The following is a 25,577-nucleotide window of genomic DNA, read 5'->3' on the forward strand; positions in this document are numbered from 1 at the left end:
CTATCAGACAAAGAAGGGCACACAAGTCATGCAGAACCCGAAGCATTTGCAGCCGGAAGAAGTTACGCAACAGTTGCGAGTCCCTCCGCCTCTACCTGGCGGTCAAAGTGTGTTTCTGCGTGTCGATCCTCAGCTCCATCTCTTCCACAGTCTTCCTCAGGAGGAAGAGCTCCTTGGCCTGCCGCTCGAACTCGCTGTGGAGACGAAGGAAGTTCTCCTCGGTCATCTCCTGAGGGGGAATGGGCTGGGCACCAAGTCGCCCGGACTCCGAGTAATCGGATTGGAAGAGCTGATTGAGATCGCGCTGGATCCTGAGCTCATCTTGTAAGGCCTGGATGGTGCATTGAAGATGCTGGCAGGACAGAGACATAATCAGTTAATAACCGGGAGCATGTAGGGATGCTAAATGAGGTGATTATTAGAGTGCAGTAAGAAACCGTCGCAGAATAAAGCAGGTTCAGGCTCACTACAGTTAAAACCAACAGACGCCGTTTGGCATCTGCAATAATAATGAATCCTTCATCTTGACACAAAGCATGTTCTGCTAGCACTGCTTTCTCTCAGGTGTTCTGGCCTCATCCCAGAACACGATGTGGGGATTCTATTTCCCTGGTGACCTGCGAGCTCCTGGGGATCACAAGGTTGAGCCGAGGTAAGCTGCAGAGCAAAAGAACATTTGCCCGGCTGCAGTCATCCTATTGTCTACTCTGCTGAGGATAAATAGGAACCACCGGAGCTGAAACGACGGCCGCCGGAGTTACGTTTCAGCTCGTTTTGTTTGTTGATGTTCCTGAGGACAGACACACACACTTCCCAGATCCATTGGGAAATATTCGGGGGGGAAATGTGCAAAAAAAAAAAAATCTCAACAAAATGTTATTTTGATAAACATGGAAAATTCTGTTATTTAAATATTCTTCACAGCCTCTATTACTGTGAAGAATATGCAAAGTTTTATTTGCACACGACTCATGATGCAGTCTAAAAAAATAAATGAATAAAAAAATATTTTTTTTTGATACTTCAGCCTTAATTTAACAGATCAAATACAATTAATTTAGATCCGGTGGTTGTGCCTTTTTGGCTAAAATTATTATGCATAAATCAAAAGTTAGGCAGTTCTTCACAATACACACATTTCAATAAGGGTACATTTGCAATCCTCATTGTTAACTTTACTGTGTAAATAGAGTGCACTGCTTCACTTCAACTTCACATCTAAATTATCTTTATACATTTAATTATGCCCAAAACACACTGGAGCTGGTGTACAGCAGAGTAGCCTCTTTAGGGCAATAATACTGCTACAAGCTGCTATAACAAGAACATCCCAGAGACAGTAATGAAAAGAATCCACAACAACTCCAGCTTTATAAAATTAACATTATACTTCTTATTTGACAGCATGATCCCTTCTGAACTACTGGAATGAGACGAAGAAGCACGGACATTTATTCGGTTGCAATTTGCAATATCAAAGCCAGATGTCACTATTCTACATAATTATGGCTTTAATTATCTTACTCCAATATGTGCAGTGATGTTTATTGATTTGGAAGTCGTATATATTAAAAAGAAAACTGTTCCCAATCCTTGTCAGCATAAATCACTGCAGGATGAACCTGGAAAACACAACGCATCACAGTTAGAGGTGTGGAACGACAACATGCTGCAGCCTGACTGATTTGTGCTTTACAGCCTCTTACGATCTTGGATCAAAACGGATCTTAAGCAACATCTCAGACACCGACAGAGACTGACAGAGACAGCATATGTGTGTGTCATCTTTGGAGATGTGTTACTAAAGCGCGCTGACAGGTGCATATTCACAGTCAGAACGGCTAAAGAAGATTTGACACAACCGGGGCTGAGTCAGTGTCAGTTAAAGCTGGAAGTGATGTCATGGTGATGTCTACTTAAATGTGCCACATGTGACCTGAACAGCAGCCAGGTCATCACCTTAGGAGCCATGGTGTGTCCCCAGAACTGAATATGACGCAGGTAGCAAAGAGGAGGGAGAAAACCAACACTAAGAAAACAAGAAGCTGGGAAAACCACGACGATAAAGATGGCATCACGTTCCTGCAGCAACGGCTGATCGGAGAGAAGAAAGAGATGAAAGGAAGAAAGTGGTGTGTGAAGTTAAAATGCAAAACAACCTCTCGATATGAAGAGAGAGAAAAGGTAACGTCAAAGGACGAGATAGGGATCACACAAACACCAAAAGCTTGCATGAACAGAATCATTTCAAGGTCTTTATTGCTCCAAATTTCTCCAGTTTATGTTCCCTGACACCCAGGACAGAATCGTCCCTGTTCTCTCCCCACCCGCTTGGTTTATTTCCACATTCCTAGTGACACCAAATAAAAGAATTTCCTGGCTGTTGTATCCCTCTGTGTGAATGTGGGTTAGGTTGCTGACTCAAGACAGTAGAGCTGCCTCGCACAAACTCAAATAGGTTGATAGCTGACATTTCTGGGACTTCCCTGAAGACCAAGAGGCAGGGGAGAGAATGAAAAGCCTCCTTTTCTCTTCGCTTTTGTTTCTGATCTAATCCCACTGTCCTAATGGCAGCAACACATCCTGCGTCATGCCCAATTCAGCTGTCAAATATCCTTCAACATATTGACGATGAGCTCAAATAACACAGGTGAGTGACATTGAAACATGACTGATGAGCAATTAAAACAAATGATCATTACTGGTTATTTTTTAATTAACAAAAATAACTAAACGTGCACCTATAGTTCACGATCATGAGTGTTTGACTGTTCACAAGACTCCATGTGACGCACGGACTGTCGTCTGAACCGGCAAGCAAAAGTTTGCCAAGCTCCACAACAAACGTGTGGATGATCAAGTCAAATGAGGCAAAGTTAAGACTTTTTCACCTAAGAAAACTAGACAGCGCATCTGAAAAGTACTGTGGTTGGCATTATTTGCCTTCAAAAAAAGTTTGTGATAACCTGAACCTTCTACCAATCTACCTAAGGGGAGTAAAACCCAGTGATGTTCACACCAAGCATCTAAATATGTTTGTTACAGAAATGCATTTAAACACAAACATGGAGGGAAAAGCCACAATGGTCTTCCTAAAAAAATTTTAAAAATTAAATCAAGCGGACTTCAGCAAGAAATCCAGCAGATGTGGTATGATGACTGGCACACAACTTCAAAAGGCAACATGGGAAGAATTCAGAAAGAGAGCGAGAGAGAGCAAACATATCCATGCAGCTGGAATGCAAGCTGAATGCAAACTGAAAAATGTAGACCCAAGAGAGTCAGAGATAGAGCGAGAAAAAACAAAGAGAGAGAAAACAGTTTAGCTGTGTTTACCAAAAACAGAAGGAAGGGAGATGGTGATAGGACGAAGGTCTTCTCAGTTTCCACTGAGTCGTCAACTTTGACCCTGGGAGTTCGTCCAAACACTGACATGCAAACATAATCACACACATTTAATTCTCTCAACAGTTGATTTCATTTATGAGAAACCTGCACGCCTTATTTCCTCAAATACACTCAAGCAGTTGATGCAAAACCCTCATTTATGAGAAAACCTGCACGCCTTTTCCGCTTTAACGGCTTCATTGCCGTTTCATCCGCTGTTAGATTCTGTGTAAGGCTTTGACTTGATCAGATGAGACAAGATAACAATCAATCCAATTAAACATTGATGCTGATTAAATCTTCTCCAACAGCCCTCATATGTTTACATTAGAAACATCCAGCAGGATGTCGGCTGCAAACGCAAGGCACGCTTCTGTGATGCTAATTCACAGATGAGAGAAGATGCATTTCTGTAAACACAGACGAGTACAGCAGACTGAAACGATTGTGGATTCTCTGAGCAGTAGGCCCTTCATATTTTAATGATGTAAAACACTGTCAGCAGAAGCTATAATGAGCCTTTATTGGGCATTTTGAACATGAATTCATCAGTGACCCCCCATCCAAACATCAACATCCAAACAGGCAAAAAGCTTCAAGCTCTCTACATTCCTACAAACAACTTATACAGTCTGCAGTAAAGAGAGACAACAAATCAACTCTTGCTTTCACTTGTATGTGTATGAAGAAAAAAAAATAGTAACATCCAGGCGGGTCCAAATCCCTACATGATTGAAATACACCCCTTAAAATCACATCAGAATATATTTTCTGTGAACCTCTAGCAACTTTTTCCAGAAGGTTTCAGAAGTTGTTATAAGTCGTTAAATGTGTAATTGGAAGAGTCTGATGTTAGGAATCAACATGACCCGGCCTCCCGCCCTCAGCCCCCCACTTCAAGACTCCTCCTCACAGGTGGTGTGCCCACATGCAGGGGGCTCCCTGCTGCTTTCTCATGGTGAGCCGGGTCGACCACAAGGCGCTAGCCAGCGAGAGGCATTATGGTGGAGACTGTCTCCCCAGAGTGTACCAGTAAGAGCAGATTGCATAGTAGATCCAGCAACCTCTGGAAGCACGACATAGAAGGAGAATAAACTAGAATATCATCAAAAAATGAATTTATTTCAGTAATTTCACTTTGAAAATGAGATTTATAAATCAACAAAAGTAAATTGAGTAACTTATTCCTCAGCTTTACTTAATCAGTGTTAATAATGATGGCTTGCAGCAAATGAAAACCTCAAACTGAGTTTCTAAAATATATACTGTATTTATATATATATATACTATTATTCAGGAAGGTGGCAGTTTAGAGTGTTATATTCACACATTTCATTGTAAAATCAAGTTGAAGGAAAAGATGTGGTTCAGGGATAACTGCGATCTTGACAGTATCTTAAAAAAAGGCTGTCCAAAAGTTCAGGGACATTCACAAAGTCGATGAACCAGTGGCCACTGCAAAAGCAACCTGGTCTTCCAATACGCCTGAGCAGAACCAAAGGCTGTCTGCCTCCATGCCACACCGCATCAACACAGTAATTCATGCGAAAAAGGTGGCCGGGCTAATGACTGAGTGCATGTATTGTAACTGTATTGTACAAATAAGCACAGACCTTTTACTGTTCTAATTTTTTTGACAAAATGTTGGGCTTCTACCATCTTTAACCCATGCTAAAAGAAATTACTAGAAAACATACTTGAAAAATAAAATTTTTTGAATCTGTGTGCTGAAAATTAATACCTTTTTCAATTGTATTCTGCATAAATGAGATAGCCTTGGTACATTGTTAGAATCAATAAAACAAGCCAAAGATCTCTATTAATTTTTTAGGCCGGATTTTGCTCATTTAGCTTTCTTCTGCAGCTTTAAAGAGAAGGGAAAGGAAACTATATAAGAAAACTTTCTTTTCCTTTTCTCCCGACAGGATTGAACTCTTGCATGAGGCAGAAAGACTAAGGAGTGGAGAGGTGGTGAACTGCACTATTGTTAAAACAACACCTACACAAATATGAGAGTAACAGAGGACTCCTCACAGGAAAACATCTCCAACACAAGTTTAACATTTACAGAAGTGAGAAGCAAACTAGAAAGACGATTTTGTTTCCATTTTTTGAAGAAAACCTTTAACTGTATGGAAGAAGCTGAAAATACTATCATTATGAAAAATATTACTTTCAGCAATATAATAGAGCAACTTACATTAGAAACAGCAGTAAAGTAATAAACATTTACAACCGTCGGCCCAGTGGGCAAGTGCCGGGTATTACCTACAACAGGTAAGCTAATGACAGCTCATGAGAGCTCCACATACCCCGGTTTGACAAAACTCAAACTACTCCTTCAGGATAAAGAGGTGGACAATTTTAAGTTGGAGCTAGTGGCACAAAAGACTTTATTCCTGAAGACAAAAAGTCAGCTTATGAAAATGTAACAAGATAAATGCATCATCTGCAAAAAACAACATATATATATTTTTATTATTATTTTGTAAATTATAAGAAAAATATGATGCACACCAAATAATCTAGTTTAAGCAATGCTGCTTTTTTGTGTTTTATCTCTATACATCTGGCAAATCAGGAGTAACATGTCCTTACATGCAATCATTATTTGCAATAGGAAATTTGCGAATCAAAATGTGCAATCACTGGAAGTTGATTTAGAATTAGAAGGAGATGAGAGAGGACAGGACAAGAAAAAATCAGCTTGTGAATATAGTGACAATTTTTCCATCCTTCCCTCTGGCCACTGCTCATCTGTCGTCCAAAATTAAGCATCCCTGCTTTATTACTCCTCCATCTTATCCCTCGCTTATTCCGCTCTCGCAGGGTGAGTCATGCTTCCCCCCCGTTTTCGCAAACAAGACACGCTGTGACAGGAAAACACATGTACACACATTTAGACGGACACAAACACACACGCCAAGCACACGCTGAAGCCCACACACGGAGACACACATGTGATGTTGGAAGCAGTGGTCATGCTGTGTGTGTGTGTGTGTGTGTGTGTGTGTGTGTGTGTGTGTGTGTGTGTGTGTGTGTGTGTGTGTGTGTGTGTGTGTGTGTGTGTGTGTGTGTGTGTGTGTGAAAGTAATGACCGTGAGCAGTTTGAAAGCATCGCCCACTCAGGCATTAGACAAGAGGAAGATTAACACACTTTTCTCTTTCTCTGAGGATAAAGGTGGAGGATGAAGAGCATAATGAGGAGGAGGAAATAGATTTTGAAACGGATGAGTGCCTATTTCTGGAGGAACAAGAGAAAGTTAAAGAGTGAATGCAAACACAAGTATGGAAGGAGGATGGAAAGTTGCAAGAGATGGAAAATAAAAATACAAAAACTTTTCTATTTGTAACAATAATTTCAAACGTGCGTACGAGTGGGTAAAGCCTGCTCTGCTAAAGAAAACACCTGGGTTTTGCTAAAATCTCCCTTAACTTTGAGGGAGAACACGTTACATTCTGATGAAACTTGTGAAAAGATGGTGATGGCAGCATTATGCTGTGGGGTTACTGTTCTTGACGTGGATGGACGGACACTTAGCTGGATGGACTTACGATCACTTCAAAATGACTCTTCAGTTTGGCTGCAGATGTGTGCAAGAAACACATCTGAACATTGTGGGAAAACACGCAGCGGTCGGGTGAAACCAAAGGTAAACTTTTCAGCCACTAAGAACAGACCTGGGTTATTTGCTAAGCTGTTTTTGTCAGATTTTATGCGTTGGCTCGAAAGCTGAAGCTGAAGAGGGATTACATTTTTTCAGCATTCGATTCAACAACAGGATGACCTCGGCAGAGGAAAATTGAAGTTTTGAAGTGGCTCACATAGAGAAAAAAATATATTTTGAGAACAGACTACGGGCAAAAGCAACCTTGCAAGAGAAGAGTGTAAAAATTGCCAAATGGAGATACAGCATGCTGATAGTCTGCTGCAACCTAAGGAGACAAAGATGGAGGTTTTTTAGTATTTTTCGGCCAACTATGTCACAATGGACAGAGAGAATCCGCACAGAACAATTTATGAGTGTTTCCAAAGATTTCCAAATAGATTTAGGGCCGTACTTTGACCAGGTTATTGCACCTCTTTCATTTCTTAAATATTTTTCCAAGTCTGTTCCTTTTACGTAACAGCAACGATTTCAGAAGCAGGGAGAGCAGCAGTGGAAGGACAGTGGGAGTGGCTGCACTGTACTTCTGTCCACTCCCTGAAAACTTCTCGCAGGCTTGCTCCTTATAAGGGAAGACATGGCTACCGCAGACAGAGACACACTACTGTGGAAGGAGAAAGTGGATGGAGTGAAAGGAAAACAAATCACAGTCACAGCCTTGTGTGAAGCAAACCGAGCCTCTCTTTCCTTTCAGTTTCCACATCCCTTTTCTTTTCGCAGATAAATGAACACAGAGGGTTGATTCCCCGTTCGAGTTAAAGTTTTATAAGCCTCCATTCCTTTCCTCCCCTCTCTCAGTGAAACTTTCACCACACATTTCCATCGTCATGTTTTTAATCCATATCTCCTCCCTCCTCTCCGTCATATCTGCCTTTTTCTCCCCTGTATTTATTTTAGCCCCTCTCTCTCTCTCTCTCTCTCACCTATCTCTTCATCCTGGCTGAGCAAACACACAGGTTTAAGGACCATCTGTTTCTGATGAGCATTCATAGGTGGAAAAACACTTCTAAATCTCAGGCAGGCAGCAAAGCACAGGGACAACAGCAGTAAATACATCGCTTTCTCGTTGTTTCTTGGGTCTAAACTCACAAAGAGAGTGAACAGGCTCACACAGAGCGTCCTAACAGGAGAGGAATGAGTCATAGGTTCTCAAGCGGAGCAGAAGGAGCACGAAGAGATGGAGCAAGGATTGTTTCTGTGCTCAAAAGCACCACTTTTAAACATTTCTGCTGAGCCGGCTTGCTGCTTCCTTCTGGGCCGCTCAGTGTAATATTCACCCTGACAAACAAAATCACGCTCAGATGTTTTTCTTTTTCGTCTTTCCTCCACTGAGCATCAGCTTCCTTACTGCTTGCTGTGCAGAAGCCGAGATTAGATGAAAGTTTCAGACCACCAATGTTGTCTGCAATAACAGCTTTTCCCGACATTCTGTTGCTGCGAAAATATCAGACTGAAAAATAATAATAAAACATGACAGATTTGTGCAAATAAATATAATGATAAGAAACCAAATGATGTCTCGCATGCATTACAAATAAAGAAACAATAACAATACAGTAGAGAATATACAGTTGAAGCCATGATGACCGTGATCCTAACTGTCTTAAAACACAAACAAGTTTGTCTGATTTCATGTCAGAAAGTGAAGATTAATGCAATTCTGTGTTTTTTTAATACGAAGTATGTCAATATCTGGCTTCAGCTGTTCATAGACATGCATGCATGGTCACCACGAGCTCGGAGAAGTCTCTGCAGAAGAAAGATCAGGGTGTGAACCAAGCCCAAACACAAAAAAATAACTACGCTGAACTGAAAAGGAAGGGAAAAAACACTTATTTAGAATCTCAATCAACCTGTGTGCTCAGACATTCAAATGCATCATAATTTCTTTATCCGTGTCACATTCTGTTGGTTTTCCTGGCATCACAAATCAATACAGAAGAAAAGCATACCACCTGATAGTAAGCAATGTGAAGCAATAAACACGTTTAATTTAATAGACAATATTCATCATTCTCAGTGTAATTTAATTCTAGCCAAGAAAAGATAAATGCTGTGAAATGATTCATTAAAATATGTATATATACTTAACATCTAACATATCCACCATGGAGACATAGATTATAAGAACATCTACAGCGATGTGAAAAAACTTCTCAGTGCATCTCGTTCTGTAAATTGCATGCTCGGCTTTTTTTTTTCACACATCCTATCAATCAATGTTTTCCACTAAAACACTCATGTGCAGGTCTCTAGATTCCACAAAAAGCGACCTTTTACTCTAAATTTAACATCTCAGGCTTTATTGTGATTTATTCCCAATTTGGCATCCTTGTTTTCCCCTCACGCTAACCCACACCTACAAGTCTTTTCATCCACTCTCTTCCCTCCCGTCACATCAGCTTCCATCAATCTGGCCGATCTCGACGTTTCATCTGCTTCCTCAGCTCGGTTTGTTCTCATCGACTGTTTCTTTCTTGCCCTCCCTCCTCCTGGAGCTCACTTTGTGTCTTCATCCATCCTTCTGTCTCCTGATTTACTCTCTCGTCCTTTTCATACATTTTACACAACTTTACATTTCGCTCTGTCTTCCTGATCCATTATTCACCAGCGGCCACACCTCCCTCTCTCCCTCCCTTTCTTCTGCGACTATGGCAGTGTACAGATTGCTGGGCAAAGCGTTTCTAAGAGCCAGCTGGCACCCAAACTCTTGCTGGGACCATTTTTCCCCCCCTTCTTCATTTCTGCACGGTGAAAAGAAACTTAACACGGGAAGCTTTTGGCAACATAAATTTTCTGTAGATTTGAGCTCCGTGGAGACGACCTGAGAGTTGGGGCCGAAGTAATGAAATAAGAACTGCAAGATGCACAAATGGGATTCCGGCATAATAACATTAAGTGATTTGAAGTGATTATAAGCCGCCACTCAGGGAGCAAAAAAAAGCTGATACGAATCGTTGTGAATCACTCTGGCAGCCGTTTTCGCTTTAATGTGTTTCAGCGAAACAAACAAAATAACCAGTTTTACTTCTAATAATTAAAACCCGGACGCCACACTAAGATGTTTTACATTTGCAAGGTAAAATCTATGCAGAAATCATTTCTGTGTCGATTTTACCTTTTGGTTTGTAATATGAAATATTCATTGACAATAAATTTCCAGTTATTTTGGCAGTGAGCAACAGGATTTAAAATTATCTGCTATTTAAATAGTGCATGATGTCACACACTAAAACAGACCCACAGCATTACAGATCCTCCACTGTACTTAACAGTGAGCAGGAAGCGTTTTTCTTCCCACATTAGCCTTAGTTTCACATGTCATATGAGTTCCAAATGTACATGATTATGTTTAAAGAGACGATCAAAGATATTACATAATGAAAGACGACTATAATGCAGTACAAAGTAATATGAAATGATGAAACATGATGTGTTAGAGTGCAGTTTCTTGCACTGCATAGATTTTGACAAACTCTAAAATCATTATTTCTCTCCTGGCGCAAGGCAGCGCGCTTGTCATTTGCTTACTTACAAAATTTTAAACCAATCATCAACCAACTCCATGTTTTACTTTGTAATAACAATTAGTCAGATTCGACAGTCAAATGATGGTTCCAACATTTCCACCGCAAGAAGAAAAAAAAACAGACCAGTTGGGTGGATGGACTGATGCTCTGATTTCTGTTTCTCGCTCTCTCTCCGTCCTTCCAGCACAGGAAAAGACAGATGACAGGATGAGGCAGAAGGGTGAAGGAGAATCTCCTTTTTTCCATCTCATCTCCGTCCATCTCATCCGATCTCTCACCTGGAGGTAAGGGCTGCCCAGGTGTAACCGGCGCTGTGCTCAACTGTCTGTTGGAGTGAAACTCACGCCAACATGCAGCAACACACTGCTGCTTTGATTTCCCTACATCTAAAACTGAACCTCCAGAGCTAATAAATGTGTACTTTCTGATCCATGAGCAACTGAGCTTGCAGACATGTAGCAAACTCCATCAATAAGACTTGTGTGTTGTGACGGAGGTTAAAGTTTCCTCCATCTGGAGACAGACACACATGAACAGACTTCTATTTCCCACCAGCACGCTTTTCATTTAAATTATTCACAGCAGTCAACACAATGCAGCAGATTCCTTCGGCTTCGAAACACTTTTTTTAAAGAACTTCTTACATCAAACAGCAACCAATTTTCTTCAATTTTCATAAAAACACAAACCACTTCAGAAATATAAAAACAGAGTATTACTGTGCTCAGAAACTCTTCTGGTTTGACAGAGGTATTCATACCAGTTTTTGTCATCTTTTTCATGTTAGAACTATATACATCAATGTATTTTTTTATGACAAAGTGGAAGGTATATGCACATTTATATAAGAGACAAGTAAGTCTGCATCCTTTGGCACACTAAAGCCCATTTGTCTTGACCCTTTGCATACAAATCCATCTGTGGAAACATGCAAGTTCACACTCAGCTGGTAAAAACGTTCACTTTGCCTCCGAACACAGTCCTTTCTCCTCCCTCCGACTTTCTCGCGCACATTCACACTCGTGGTGCCTCTGACGTCAGCGCGCCTCGTTCGCAGTACAGTAGATGATAGATTGCATCTCGCACTCGCAGAAACGGACGGACAGAGTGGTTATTGTTCAAGCTGCTGTGATTTAGGGCCGGGACGAACTTGCACCAAGGAAGGAGCACGATGCACTCGCACAAAGATGTCAAAACTTGATTTATGGGGAGAGTGAGGAGTCAAATGAAAGCAGTGATGCTTTTCCTCCTGCTGCTTGACTTGTAATTGTGGCGGAGTATCTGTATGGTTTGAGGGAAGGAGCACAAGAGGCAAAACTGCAGGCCAATGAGAGTGAAGGAAAAGGGAAAAATATGTGCATTTCACACATTCCTTCAAGTTCTCCATTTTCTCCCACTTTTTTCCTCCTTTCTGCACAAAACATTGTTCTTACCTTCTGCGATCAAAGAGGTGGAACGAATCGAGTCAACACATTCAGACACACGCATGCTCTGGACACACTGCAGAAAGTAAAGCAAGGCAGCGCGCTGAAGGAGATAAATGAGAATGACCACACCGAAAAGAAGAGACGCCAGCGGACTGAAAGCTTCATATGGTGGGACGGCCGCATGTTCGATGTTTTGTAATAAATTCTGGAGTGAACCGGCTCCACGGGTCCAGATGGAGAGTGGGGAGTGTGTGTTGGTTGTGACAGGGAAGGAATCTGGTAGTGGGAGTGAAATGACAATAGAACAAAGATCAGTTGGAGGGAAAAAAAAAGAAGAGAGACGGAAAGTCTTGTGACGAGGAGTAGAAGGTGCAACGAGCAAAAGTTTATTGAATGTGGATAAAATAAAGGTTCGGGATGGTTTTTAAGATAAAATGCCAGTTTTTCTGGACTAAATTCAGGTCATTGTTTTCTCCCTATGTGAGAGGTGCTTCTTTTTCCTCATTGCTGCTGTGCTGTCAGTCAGCTGTGCATGATATTCTCTAAGCAGCAGCTGTTTTAATAGTTCTTCCAGTTTGTTTGAACAGATATGTTGGGGCACAATTGCTGGTGAGCTCCTCTTTGTATGATGGTAGCAGAATAAAGTAAATCTCCAAAATTCACTGTTGGGAGAACTGCAGGAAAGAGCGACATCTTGGAGTCATCAAATTTCTATAACAACCTCTACGACTTTCAACAAAAAAGCACGAACACATTCACAACCCTGGAAGGATATGGAAGGATGCTTGTTTCTTTTTTTTACATTTGATCAAAATTTAAATCAAGACTTCTCAACAGAAACATCTTTTGGAGGAATTACACCAATCCGTTGTCTCAATTTTAACTGGTGTGCATGCCCTAACCCTTTTGGGAAGAGTACGTGTAAAAGCTCTTCATAATCATAGGTAGGTATCAATCCCACAGGCCCTGAAAAAGTTGGAAAAGTGCCTGAACTCTTTGAGGTTGAAATTAGGTCGTCACTGGACCATCTCAAAGGATAATGAAGAAATACTAAGGCAAGATAAACACAGGAATGGTCCTTCTGGAACACACTCAGTCTTCTTCTATGGATATTTTTGTCTCCAGACACAAATCCTAAAAGAAACTTGTGGGGCAAGCTGAAGGTCAAAGTGTTTCCAGCAGGTGAACTGTTTTAAGAGGAGGAGATGCTGACAGAAAGGTAGTTGGACAGAGCATTGCCAGCATGGGACACTAATGTTTGTAGCAGAAGTGATTTTGATGATTGAGATATATTTCTTTCCAACTTGTCCGCTGAATAAATTTATTCAAAAGCTGGATTTTTCATAAATATTAAGTAAAGGGAGCGTGTCGAGAGAATACAACGGAGAAAAGATGGAAGAGGAAAAAGCTGGAGGAAAGGAGATGAAGATAATGAGCCAGGCAAGAATGAGGAGGTGAAAGTGGAGAAGTGTGGAGGGAGGAAAAGGCACAGGGTGGAGAAGAGATGAGCTTTCCTCAGCGGGGGAGTGAGTTGGCTTTTATGTGTCTGGACTCATATTTATTAAAATTTCTGGAAGGTAATTTAATCCTATTTCTAACACCAAGATGATGGTGAAGACTGAGTGGTAAGGACAGAGTAAGGAGAGCTGACTTAGGACGCGACGGCGCTGAGAGAAGAGAAGGTTCATGAGTGAAAGAGGAAAGAAAAACAAAGAGATGACCAGAAAAAAAAGTGAAAACAAGATTTAAAATATCCATACAGGGAATACTTCTTCATTTCAAAGCCGAGATGACATGCTTGCATGTTGAAACGTGTGATTATTCATTGTTGCAGCACTGACACCAATCCAGAGGGAAATGAATTTGAGGGCAGCTCCAGCAGACCAGCTATATGAGACATTAATAAATTCATCAGGCTTTTGTTCATCAGTGGGAGCTTCATTTAAACCGAATGAATCAAAGATTCATTAAACTGCTAGAAAACATGTTCTGATTGAATTCCTTATTGCATAATTTCAAATTCCAATATAATTTCTTTTTGTCCCACATTTGCCTCCAAATTAACCTTTAATAAATGTGCATGCATGTAAATGAAACCACCACAACATAAATGTTACAAAGTCCGAAGAAAGCTCTCCGAAGTGGCTTTGCGGCGTTGATGTGAGAAACGAGGCGCTGTGGCTGCAGCTACATGTGTGCATGTCATCTCTTGTATAATATTTCAGCCTGCTGCCAGACAAGCAGAGTCTCTGTCTCATCCAGATGGCTGCAGCACCAACAGACAGCTGGGAGTCCCGAAACCAGGCCGCGCTGCCTCATCTGTGGCTCTCCTCTCACGGCACCGAGACAAATCTACCAACACAGACCATTAAAATAAACCCTGCCTGTGGTGATGGCTGCAGTCTGCGGGAGCATTTTCAATCTGCTATCTGTAACTTTTGTTGGTTTTCGGATGATCCAGACACTTAATTAAGTCAATAATCTCTTGTCATTGTAAACCTACAAAATATTTAGACAGACCACTTGAACTTTTTCTCATCTCACCCGGTCACAGGTTTTAATTTCAGCCCTCAAATCAGAGCTATAGAAGCTATACTTCTACTTCAGTATCTCATCATCATTAATAGCCACACAAGTAAGCATCATTTTTGTTCATGTTCATGCTAGGCTTTTGTTTAGCTCATTTCTCCCCCGTTATCACTGCCACCAGTGTCTTTAATGTCTGCTGTTTATGTACATCAAAGCATATTTATGTGTTAGAATGGCCCAGTTAAAGCCTAAAACAATATCCAACTGAGAAGCTGTGGCCAGACTGTAACCGCCATCTGATTAAAGATGAAGTCATCATTAATAGCCACACAAGTAAGCATCATTTACAGACAGTTAATGTCTGTAAATGATGAAAAGTGAAAACAAGATTGGAAAAAAACATCAGTTAAAGACAGTTCTACCAAGTTTTAACTCAGACGAGTTACATACAAATGCATGCTATTCATTTCAGACTTTAAAATGCAAGATTTAAAAACAACATCACAATTATGCATTACTTTATCTTGCATCTTACATTATCTAAATAAAATGCTTGAAAGACAATTCAACTTGCTGTTAACAAAACTGACCAAGAGCAATAACTGTTAAAAACATATATTTTACTTCAGAGCTTTTCAGAGGACAAAACATGTTTAAAATCACAGAAAGTCTTTAAAAGTGCAAAATTTGAGGTGTGGAACTAATACCTCAGTAATAAAACTATGTTTTGTAGTTGAGACCAAGTCACACCACTAACCAAAGCACTCGAGCTCCTATAATAATGTACATTATAAGCTAAATGCAAAGTTTTCTTAGTAGGGGCAGAAAAGATACCAAAGGAAGATGAAATACCAAATTTTGCAGAATAATTACAGAATATAACACTTTTTCAGCAAATTGACTAAGACTATTGGTCAATAGTCTTAGTCTATTGACCAATAGACTAAGACCTGTGATGTTAAGACATCACAGGTCTTAACATCACAGGTTAAGACCTGTGATGTTAGAAAAAATACCTGCAAAAAGACTAAAAAAGTGTGTATTCAGTGTTATCTGTTCACTATCAATATCATTAAGTAAGCTATTCTTTTTTTAGGGGACCTGGGGGGCTTTAAAAAGATCCAACAAACAGGTTACAAGCTGAAAGTTTCCTACCTGTGTCTCTTCCTGCACCACCCTGTATTGCTCCTTCCACACGGCCATCTTTGTGGCTTCATCTTTCCTCAGCGCTCTCTCCTTCTTCAACTCGGGACTCCAAAACGTCTTTATGGAGTTCATAGAGGAGCTCAGCTTGGACTCTTTGCCCTCCAGCTGCATGAAACCACAAGCAAACGTTTTCACTTCGTCTGCTTGATAATACAGCGACCCTTTGGTTTTACTTTCAAGAAAAACAACCCCAAACTATTTTCACATGAGCAAAATCACACATGTGAAATTTAACATAAAAACACATGCATCACATGATATTCCACACGTGGCTTATAAGGCATCACGTGTAAACATGTCAACATGTTATCCCTTGTGAAAGCACGTGTTCAAGCCTTGTGTTTATTTTTATATTCGGGAATATAATTCAAGACAACTGAATTTTCCCAACATTAAGAAGAAAAAAATGTATACATTTTTTATAAGACATAAATAAAAAAGAGTGCGTACCTCTCTGCGCAGCAGCTCGTTTTCTCGAAGCACTTCTCTTAGCTGCGTTTGCAGGTCTGACATTGCTCCTTCTCTGACCTGTAAAAGCACAAACAAACCGTTTAAAATGTGTCTCTTTTTCCAGTTAGAGACACATAATGCTTTTCTGCTGCAGCATTACAACATTACTATCCCTTAAAACGTAGCATCTTCTCAGCTGGAGCATCAAATTGTCTCATCAGTCAGCTGGATTATTTTCACAAACTCGTCCCTTTCTCTTTACCTTCTCAAACTCGGTATGCTTGAGATGTAATTTTAATTTCCCGGCGTTTTGAAACGCTGAAAAAGTGGAAATAAACAATACTGTGGATATTGGTGTCAGAAGTAGAGCTAAGATGGTTTCCAATGTGCATATTAAGATATATTTGGTGTTTGGGCTATTACAATTTAGTTATGATTCAATGATTCATCGACGAAACTCTTTCAATGTAAGGTGCCGACATTGTGAATTGCAGCTGGACAAAAAACTTAAATAAAAGTCTTGGCTGTTTCTTATATTGCAGTCCTTTAATGCAGTTAAGACGAATGAAACCTTGGCAAGTCGTGACACAGCAAACATTTAAAATCAATAGAAGAAGAACAGAAGGGTTTACTGCCTGGGATAATTCAGTATTTATGAGGAAAATGCTCCCTGCATGAATTCTTAAGCCAACCTGACATTAGCAGCATATTAAAGAATTAAAAATATCCTGGATTTATTTTTCATGAACAAACAGATTCCTACTTTGGCTCTGCCGAAATCATGCCAGGTATAAACATAAATGAACATAACGCAAGTAAAAAAACAAAACAAATCCAGCTAATGAAATTACAGTAAATCAGATGCTGAGAGACACTCGGTTTGTTTTGTTTAACATTTAATTACCTGCAGATAATTAAATGTTATTATCTGCAGAGGAGAGCTGCACCTAGAGAAGATGAGCTCTCAGGTTATGACTCATGGTGCAGAGGTAGTGCGAGGGCAGACCTTAAATATTATGTAAGAATGCCCACATTGTTCTTGACTTACTCAGCTGAAGGGTGGTTAAAGAAGACAACGACACCTATTAAAGACGGCGGGCCTAAAATCAGTTCAGACTTCCCACATCCCGGATTCACGCAGGAAAAGTGCAAAATTTATCCGCGTGACTAAATATCGTGTTGCGCAACCAGAAATGAGTCCTTCTTTTATATTTAATGATCAGACTGGAAGATAAGGAGTCTACCGTTACAAAGACAACAGACCCGGTGGGGAGCATGGGCTCTTACAAACTTTCTATCATCTGCTTAGAAAACACTTTGATCCTTAAATAATTTTTTTTTTAAAAACAGAAAACATTTTGGTCTCAAGCTTACTCAGAAAGTTAAAGTACAGGCCAGAGCAATTCTAGTTATTAAAGAAAGCAACACTGCAACAGCACCATATGGTGATGTGCAATAATTTCCTATTCATTCCATACATGAAGAAGAATGAAAATAATCCATGTTTTCAAGCTTCTTTACAAATGGAAATTTGAAAAACGTGTATTCCATATAGGCCTGTCAGTCACACTAAACAATAAATCAATTAACCGCATCAAAAATTCTTTAAAAGAAAGAAATCTTTTTAAAAAGTTAAAAGAAACAAAGATAATTCAAAATTATTGAATTATCTTTGAATAATTTTGAACGTAGTTCATTTTATTTATTGTTTCTGTTTTATTTATTTATTTTGGATATTTAAAATGTCTTCCAGTTCCAATATTTTATAGTTTATTAGAATTCAAAGGTTGGATCCTTGAGAACGTGTTCTTGCATTATTGTGCCATTAATTCTATTATATTACTTGAAAATGGTCTCAAAACAACAATATCATCATTTATCGCAATAACTTCTGGGACAACTTATTGTATAGCAAAATTTGTTATTGTGACAGTTTTACCATATTGGCATATGGTAAAACTTTCTTGTCACGACTATTGGTGTTAGGGCGGAGGCCCATAAACGAGGTGAAAGGTCAGCAGTCTCACCTGTCTCAGGGAGTGAGGAACAGTGGCTGCTTGTGGGGGCAGGTTCTGCAGCTCCCCTCCAAACGCTATGGCATCAGCGGGCAGGAGGGCGGCGCTGCTCCCCCCACCTCCTGTGTTTATATTCGGGCTGCTCCCCATCACCGCTGCCCTCACCCCATACGGCACCCTGGCTCCTGCTCTCCCCAAGGTCATGGTGCTTTTGGGCGCGCTGGGATTCAGCCCGCTGCCCATGCTCCCCACCGGGTCTTCGGCTGTGTCGGTGAAGTACATGGGACCCCCGGTGGCGTAGGCAGCGTTCAGGGACTGAATGTTCTCCATGGACAGAGTCTTTCCCGTGCCGGTGAGTCCGCCGCCAGAGCTGCTGCTGTTGTTCCGTCGGTGTCCCAAACGGGGGGAGCGCGGTAGGCGCGGCGAGCGGCCGGGACTCCCAGACACGGAGCCGTTACCGTTGGAGCCGACGACGTCCAGCTTGGAGACAGAACGGGAGCTACCGTACATGGTGGCAGAAGGAGAGACGGGTTCTGCACGCGAGAGTGTTTGGGTCAAAAAAAGCAGCTGATCAAATAAAACATGTAACCGATGAAAGTACCGGTCAAACTGATTCACAAAAACAGCACAAAATAAAATAAATAACTGAAGCTCCTCTTCACTTGGGTTGGGTCACAGTATTGACATAGCTGTGATCAAAGCCTTTCCAACACCCTCTGTAATCCATAGGCTTTGTTATGAAGTAGCGATCAACGGGGGAATCTCTTTATATAAAGAGGGAGAGGTGATCCACAAAGCCTGGGATGATGGGATCAACTGAAACGAAAGAGAGACACAAAGAGCCTTGATTAGGAAAGATCAGGGAAAGCAAAAACACAATAAATCTGACCAGGTTGGGGGTTTGAGTTTTACAGAAAATTCTGCTTCTGCTCACCACATGAATAAATCAATATATATGAATGCGGAAATGTAAGGATATGAACGAGTACAGCTCCTCAAAAACACTTAGCACTTAGCACTTTGAAGCTGAAATACAATGTTGGCACGGCGCAGCTTTAGACAATTTATAAACAGTTATGATCGATAATCAGTGACTATAAATTTGGTTGATTCCCTCTTTAGAAAAGTTAATTATGTCCAAGCTTCAACCACCAAACTGTCGATCTGCAGTCGTGCCCCTTGATCAATGTAAATGCACCTTAAAATAGGTGTATGCCTCCCCTGAACAAAATTTGCCAAATACGCAGTAAAAATATAACAGTGTTCCGTCTAAGCACGAAAATGAATGAAAGCCGCAAATTTAAATATAAATGAATAGTTTCCATGTGCTATTTTTTTGTTGGTCATACGCAATGTTGAATCAATTACAGCCGATGCCAAGAATATTAATTGTCATACTAATGTCTCAAACACCAAAAAATTTACATTTTGTCATGACAGCCTGGAAATAGCTCATGTGTGTTGGATGAACCGAATAACCTAAAAAGAAACCGATTAAGTCAATCATAATCCTCCTAATTTCCATAGCAGTGAAAATAATGAGACGTGTCATTTCCTCAGCACCCCTCTGGGTGATGAGATTAGCTTTTTGTTGCCCTTTGAATCAACGTTTTTTTTTGCCTCGGTCGACATGTTTTCTGATAATGCTTTGTGACATAAAAATCCGAGCCTGATAATCTGCCGCTCTAATTTCCCAGGTCTCCTGAAGTGTCCAACCTGTGGACAGGGTTGAATTGAGCCGATGTCAAGAGTGAAGGAGCATTTTGAAATTTTCTCTCTTAAAATGAGTCAACGCTCAGGCCCGTTATGTGTCCTTGGAGACGATGAAGTCACCATCAGCTCAGCGAACACATGAACCGTTGGACACACGAACCAGTCATCTGATCCAGATTCTCCCCTTACGGGAAGGCAAGCCTCTGCATATTTAAATGACAGGAAAATGTGGCCTCTTGTAAGTGTGTAACTGCAGTGGTGAACATTTCATCAGCTGAAGCCTTCGACTCTTCCTGCCCCTTTTCACACCTTTTACAGTCAGAATCCTGTGACTTTTTTTTTTTTTTTTATCTAGGTTTTTTTAATGGGTAGAGAGACAGTAAAGCCGAACACACCCTCACACCGGGACGCCACGTAAACAAGGACCATCTGCTACATCTCCCCTCAGGCCAAAAAACACACACCTAGAAAGAAACATCTACAGTTAGGATGTACATAGACTAACATACAATTCATGAAAAGTATAAATACAAAAGTTTAATCCATCAGGCAGGTCAGTGGATGAATATCTCTTACCTTTCCTTTGACTACAATTAGGCTTGGGGGATGTGTCATGTTTTATCATGACATTCTGTGGTGCTTAAGATAATAAAGAAAGTGGCAAGTGGAATGCATTACTTTTTTCTGTAACTGTAAGGCTCTGACCGCATGACACAGCCATCATAATGCTCTTGAGGAACAAACCCAAACTTCAAAAAGCTTTTTGAAGACGCCAGTCGCACAAAGACGTGGGATTTGTATCACCGACCTACACACAGCAACTGCGTTTAATCATATTTTCGCATTGATTTCCATTTATTGACGAAAAAGAAAAATAGGAAAAATAGCAATCCCGACAATGCGGGCAGTGTTGGGGTCTTATAAACATCATTATAATTGGAATTTATCATGGAAACATTAAATCAAACGTCTTATAATACATTTATCACGATAAACCATACGATAAACACCCACCCTTAACTATGTCATACATAAATTAAATAAATTCAAGACTACAAATTGAAACCTAGTTTATAACTAATCTGTTGAGAATTGAGAGGAAGTGTTGGTTTGGGAGTTTGCTGCTCCTCCTCCCTTCAGAACCTACTGACCTGTAGATAACATCTACACCAACGTCCCAATTCTCTCTCTGTAGCGTCTAAACATGCTGAGGGTTTGGCTCTATTGAAGCATTTACTCAACAAACACCCCCCACACATGCTAGAGTCACTTATTTATCACATGATTATACAAAGCACACAATCGTCTTTTTATTTTCACTGACCCCGTGGAAAGCACAACACACGCCGGCCTTGTTGCGCTTTCAGGTCATCCAGTCTGGGGGTCACATGAAGAACCCACCAGTGTGCGACACAGGTGGGTGATTTCTATCTGGTGGTTTTAGATGCTGACTGAGCCTGGGGTTATCTGCAGTGTTTCCTTGATCTTTTCTAAACAGGTGATCAATAAAGGGGTCAAAGGTAAAAAGATACAGAAAATACTTGAATCACGCGATCCCCTGCTAACGCTGGAGGACAGTTTACGTTCACTCTCAAAGGGCAAGACTGTCATTTTAATCTGGGGGCTTTAATGATGGGTTTTTTTTCCCCCAGGCTGGAATAATAACACACCCAGTTACCCCAACAAATTTCAAAATCCACAATTTGATTTTGTGTCTTTTAAAGAGTTGCACCTCGACCACTGACTTTTTGCAGATATGAAACACCCTCAGGGGTAAATCTGGTAGGATATTCAACCGCTGCTCTTGTAAGATAAGATTTAAAAAAAGGTTTAAGTTTGCTTGCTGAGCAGAAAAAGCAGCAGGGGGAGAGTCTGAAAACAACGCTGGTTTTCGTACGTGTACGTAATTAATCTGCTAATATTGTAGTTTTAGATTTGTGTTTATCTGAGCAGAATGCCTTTTTTTTTATCGTTAGTCAATGTCAATTTATTGTTGATTTTTAAACTGCAATAATCAACGTTGTAATGCTTCTGCAACAGTAGAGTGTATTGCTTCTCAGTTTTAATTAAGAGCATTTAGATCATGAATTAAATTTCTGTTTCAAGCTTTTGGTTTCAAATTTCATCTAATATTACGTGGAAAATACTGGGAAATAGAGCATACAGTTATAAAGCTGTTAACTGTGGCCTGAATCTGCTTTATTAAGCGTCTGTCACTATAACTACACAAGTGCTTACTGTTAAGACTAAAACCTGATTAAAGAGGATTTAAGGAAGCATTTAATTAAACAGATTGAACATATAGTCAGTGCCGATCATGGTTTGTTATACTGAGAAAAAAATGACTTTTTTCACCCCATTCTTTGTGACACCTCCAGGTCCGTTCCTCTTCCCAAGGAAGAGGAAGAAAAGCATCAACGAAGAAGAAGTCCTTCCTCTTGACTCCTCCGTTCAAAGTTTGTGCCTCGCCTGAGGATCCGCGCTCAATGAAGACACATTTTATTCATGATGTATATTTCTGCTCTCCTGTCAGCCCGTTGAGATTTGAAGTGGCTTGAAAGGACTCGCTGGTGCTGTATATCTGACTGAGTCATCCCAACTCGCCTCGCTGGCGGAGGAAGCTGTGCTTGTTCTGAGCGTAATCTGTCTGATGATTTAAGGAGATTACCTGCCACTCACCAGTCTCTGCTCTCTCAACTTTCACTGTTTCTTTTTCTGCAGCAACAACAACAACAGCAGTGTTGACAGAACAGTTGTTTTCTACGCCCCTGGTAGAGATGTATAAAAAGCCCTAAAGCATAATATTTCATTCCAGAATCATAATCTGACAATGGGAAATTTAGGACAACTCCACCTTTAATTTGAGCTCACTAATTCAGAGGAGAACAAATTGCATGATATTCTCCTAAAAACAGTTTCAAAGCAGCTAAAAAAAAGTGATTTTCAAGCTTTCTGTCTTAAGATTCCTGTTTTGCGTTTGAATAAATAAAACGCAACAAAAATCAAGTCATTTGTCATGATGAATAAATTTTGTAATGAACGACTACTAAAAAAATATGTGGAGTCATGTTAGCGTCCTTTTTCTTCTGCAGTTGTGAGTGAAAACTCATAACATAAAACTTACTTTTCAGGAAATAATGAAACTCTCATGCTTCCTAATGTAAAGTCACACCGTTTGCTAACACTCAATCTTGTACTTGTACTAGATCTGTCTCAGTGGAACCACAGATGAACAACGGAGTCAGGAAAAGAACCAAAAACAACATGCAAGGATTTTGCCTTAATTTTCTATGCAAGATAAAATTGCGTCTCTCCAGTAACGACACGGAGTTACTGAAATGAAATATTCGCGTAATGATAGATCCGGATCAACTATCTGCTTCAAAGTGGACAATCTCTGCTGCTCTGTGGTTTCTAGTGTTTTTGCAGCTTTAAATAAATGCAACCCAACGTGAAACCAGAGGAAGTTATTCACTCCCGCAGAATGCACTGCTTCTGTGTGGTTTTCAACAATTTCTTCAAAAACAATCCTGACGGTGGGCTTGCTTGGCCTCCTCCTCACGTGGGAAATGTCTGGGCAACAAGCAAGCAGTTGTGCAAATTAAGAAGCAACAGAGGGAGCATCTTGTTTAATCAAACTACAACGTGCGAATGGAAAAACTCCCAACTTGTGCAATTTTTTGTAAAAATGCTGATCCACAGAGTAATACCAGGATTCCTACACAGCCTTGACAAATGTGGAAAGAGTTTAATTTTCCAGAACTAGTAATATTCAGTCTAATAATATATCATCTTAACATCAATATGAACAAAATCCACATCACAAAGAGCTACTGTGACAGCAATAAATATTTGCAAATTAAATAACCATGTCAGTAATATTTTTGTTTATGCTTGTTTAACGTCGCAGTAATCGGGTTAGGAGTGCATTAAGATGTTTTCTAGTCATTAAGAAAATAAAGCTCAACTGGTTCACTGCCAAAAGCAGCAGATGTTGACAGATGAAGCTTTTTCAATTAATCATAGTGTTGCGTTGGGGGAAAAATGGGATACAGAGAAATATAAATTGCACAGCTGGATCGGTTTGTAAACAACAGTCAACCCAGGTATGCAAATTATGTTTTACCAAACAAAGTATTGCCTTTAGGTATTTCAGCAAACCTTCCCAAAATTCTTTAAGCACCAACCAGATTATTTTTTTAAGTGCTTAAAAAAAAAAATCAGACACTCTAATCTACTTCATTTATCCATTGTCTTCACAAAATGAGCCCCAGTGCAGATTCCCACCATATCAGAGTTTGACCAGACTGGGATTTATTTTGCACAGCTGTAAATTGACGTGAAGTGAAGTGAATAGAGATTTTGCTGTTTGGCTGTAAGCGTTTGTCATTGGGCGTCATTCCAGGCCCCGTCTCTGTGTAAGGGCACAACACTGAAGGCAAATCATTATGACGGTTTGCTGCCGAATTATGCACCAAAATCCAAACTTTTCCAACTTGGACCGAGTCATGAGTAACATTCGCCAGTGTCTAAAGTTTAAAGGTAAATTCATATTTTAATGCAGCAGCATAATCATGAAATGAAAAATGCTGAAAAATTCATCAAGTAATTTCAGTTCACTCAAAGTTACAGAAACAAAACCGAAAATTAGCTTTAAATTACAGCATAAATGTTCTAATACTGCTTCAATTATCGACCCCCTCAACAATTCTTTTGAAATTAACAATTAAAAAGTATAATAAACCTCTTTTATCTATCAGAGTATCTAAAAATGTTTTAGTAAATCACGACTTCCTGTTTCTGGAAGTAAATGATTATTTTCTCTCTATCCTTCCTCACAATAGGAAAGACGATCTAAGTAAGATAGGAAAAATAGTTACCAGTAAATAACTACTTGCCTAAACGCACTCATATGTTTTAGAGCCATAATTTTAAAGTTTAAAGGCATCAAACAACTCCCGGTCGGTTTGTTTTAATTGATGAAATTGTGGAAATTGTGCTGATTTATGTAGGTTAGAAACTCTTTTCACGAACGGCCAACAGTCTGTGTTAGGTTTTTCTCTTCAGTCTGCACAGCTCTGCCTGCAGTAGGAGGTATAAACACGGGAGAGCACAACACCGATACCGAACAGATAGGATCAGTTCCAGGCTACTGTGGGCCACAGGAAGTGAACTCACGACGCAAGCAAAACGCCCGCATAATCAAAGGTTCCCAGGTCACGTCACCTTTCTATATCTATGCACCGCTTATCTAATCCTGGCTGCTGTTTTCCTGCGCCAAAAAAAAAAAAGAGTAAATGTACTGCTGAGACTTGATAATTAGCACAAAAGCAGGGAAGTGCAAAACTAATTCAGGCGAGAGCAAGAGGGAGAGCCGAACTCCTCCAGGCCTATTATAGGGATAGGAATGTGTTTGCACAGTCAACTTGCCTGGTTAAACAAGAGGAAACCAAGAGGTGAAGGTGATCCAGTCCTTTTTAGGAGCAATTTTCATCACATCAAGAAAAAAAACAAACCAATATGAACAAGTGTTTCATGATTGACTGAAGGGATCTCAAGCCACCTGCCTGACTAGTAAAAATATATTTTTAGACACTGTTTGAAGAAGATTCTCTCTACTTCAGGTCCATCATGTTAATGCAAAGCCATGAA

General features: G+C 40.2%; 1 protein-coding gene across 15 annotated transcripts in view; it reads right to left on the reverse strand.

The window, feature by feature from the left end:
• The window catches only part of LOC129375531 (ELKS/Rab6-interacting/CAST family member 1-like), a 118,091-nt gene that overhangs the window by 90,922 nt on the left and 1,592 nt on the right, over nt 1-25,577 (reverse strand). For all 15 annotated transcript variants that reach the window (XR_008607644.1, XR_008607643.1, XR_008607642.1 and 12 more), the window contains exons 2-5: nt 18,225-19,028; nt 16,198-16,275; nt 15,697-15,852; nt 96-352 (exon numbers count right to left, since the gene is read on the reverse strand). Coding sequence is in view for 11 of the 15 variants with exons in the window: in XM_055054684.1 (XP_054910659.1) it covers nt 96-352; nt 15,697-15,852; nt 16,198-16,275; nt 18,225-18,722 (989 nt within the window). In the remaining 4 variants the exon portion in view is untranslated. The remainder of the gene's footprint in view (nt 1-95; nt 353-15,696; nt 15,853-16,197; nt 16,276-18,224; nt 19,029-25,577) is intronic.

The sequence above is a fragment of the Poeciliopsis prolifica genome, unplaced genomic scaffold (genome assembly GCF_027474105.1).
Source record: "Poeciliopsis prolifica strain line A6 unplaced genomic scaffold, Auburn_PproV2 SCAFFOLD040, whole genome shotgun sequence".
In the NCBI taxonomy this organism is placed as follows: domain Eukaryota; kingdom Metazoa; phylum Chordata; class Actinopteri; order Cyprinodontiformes; family Poeciliidae; genus Poeciliopsis; species Poeciliopsis prolifica.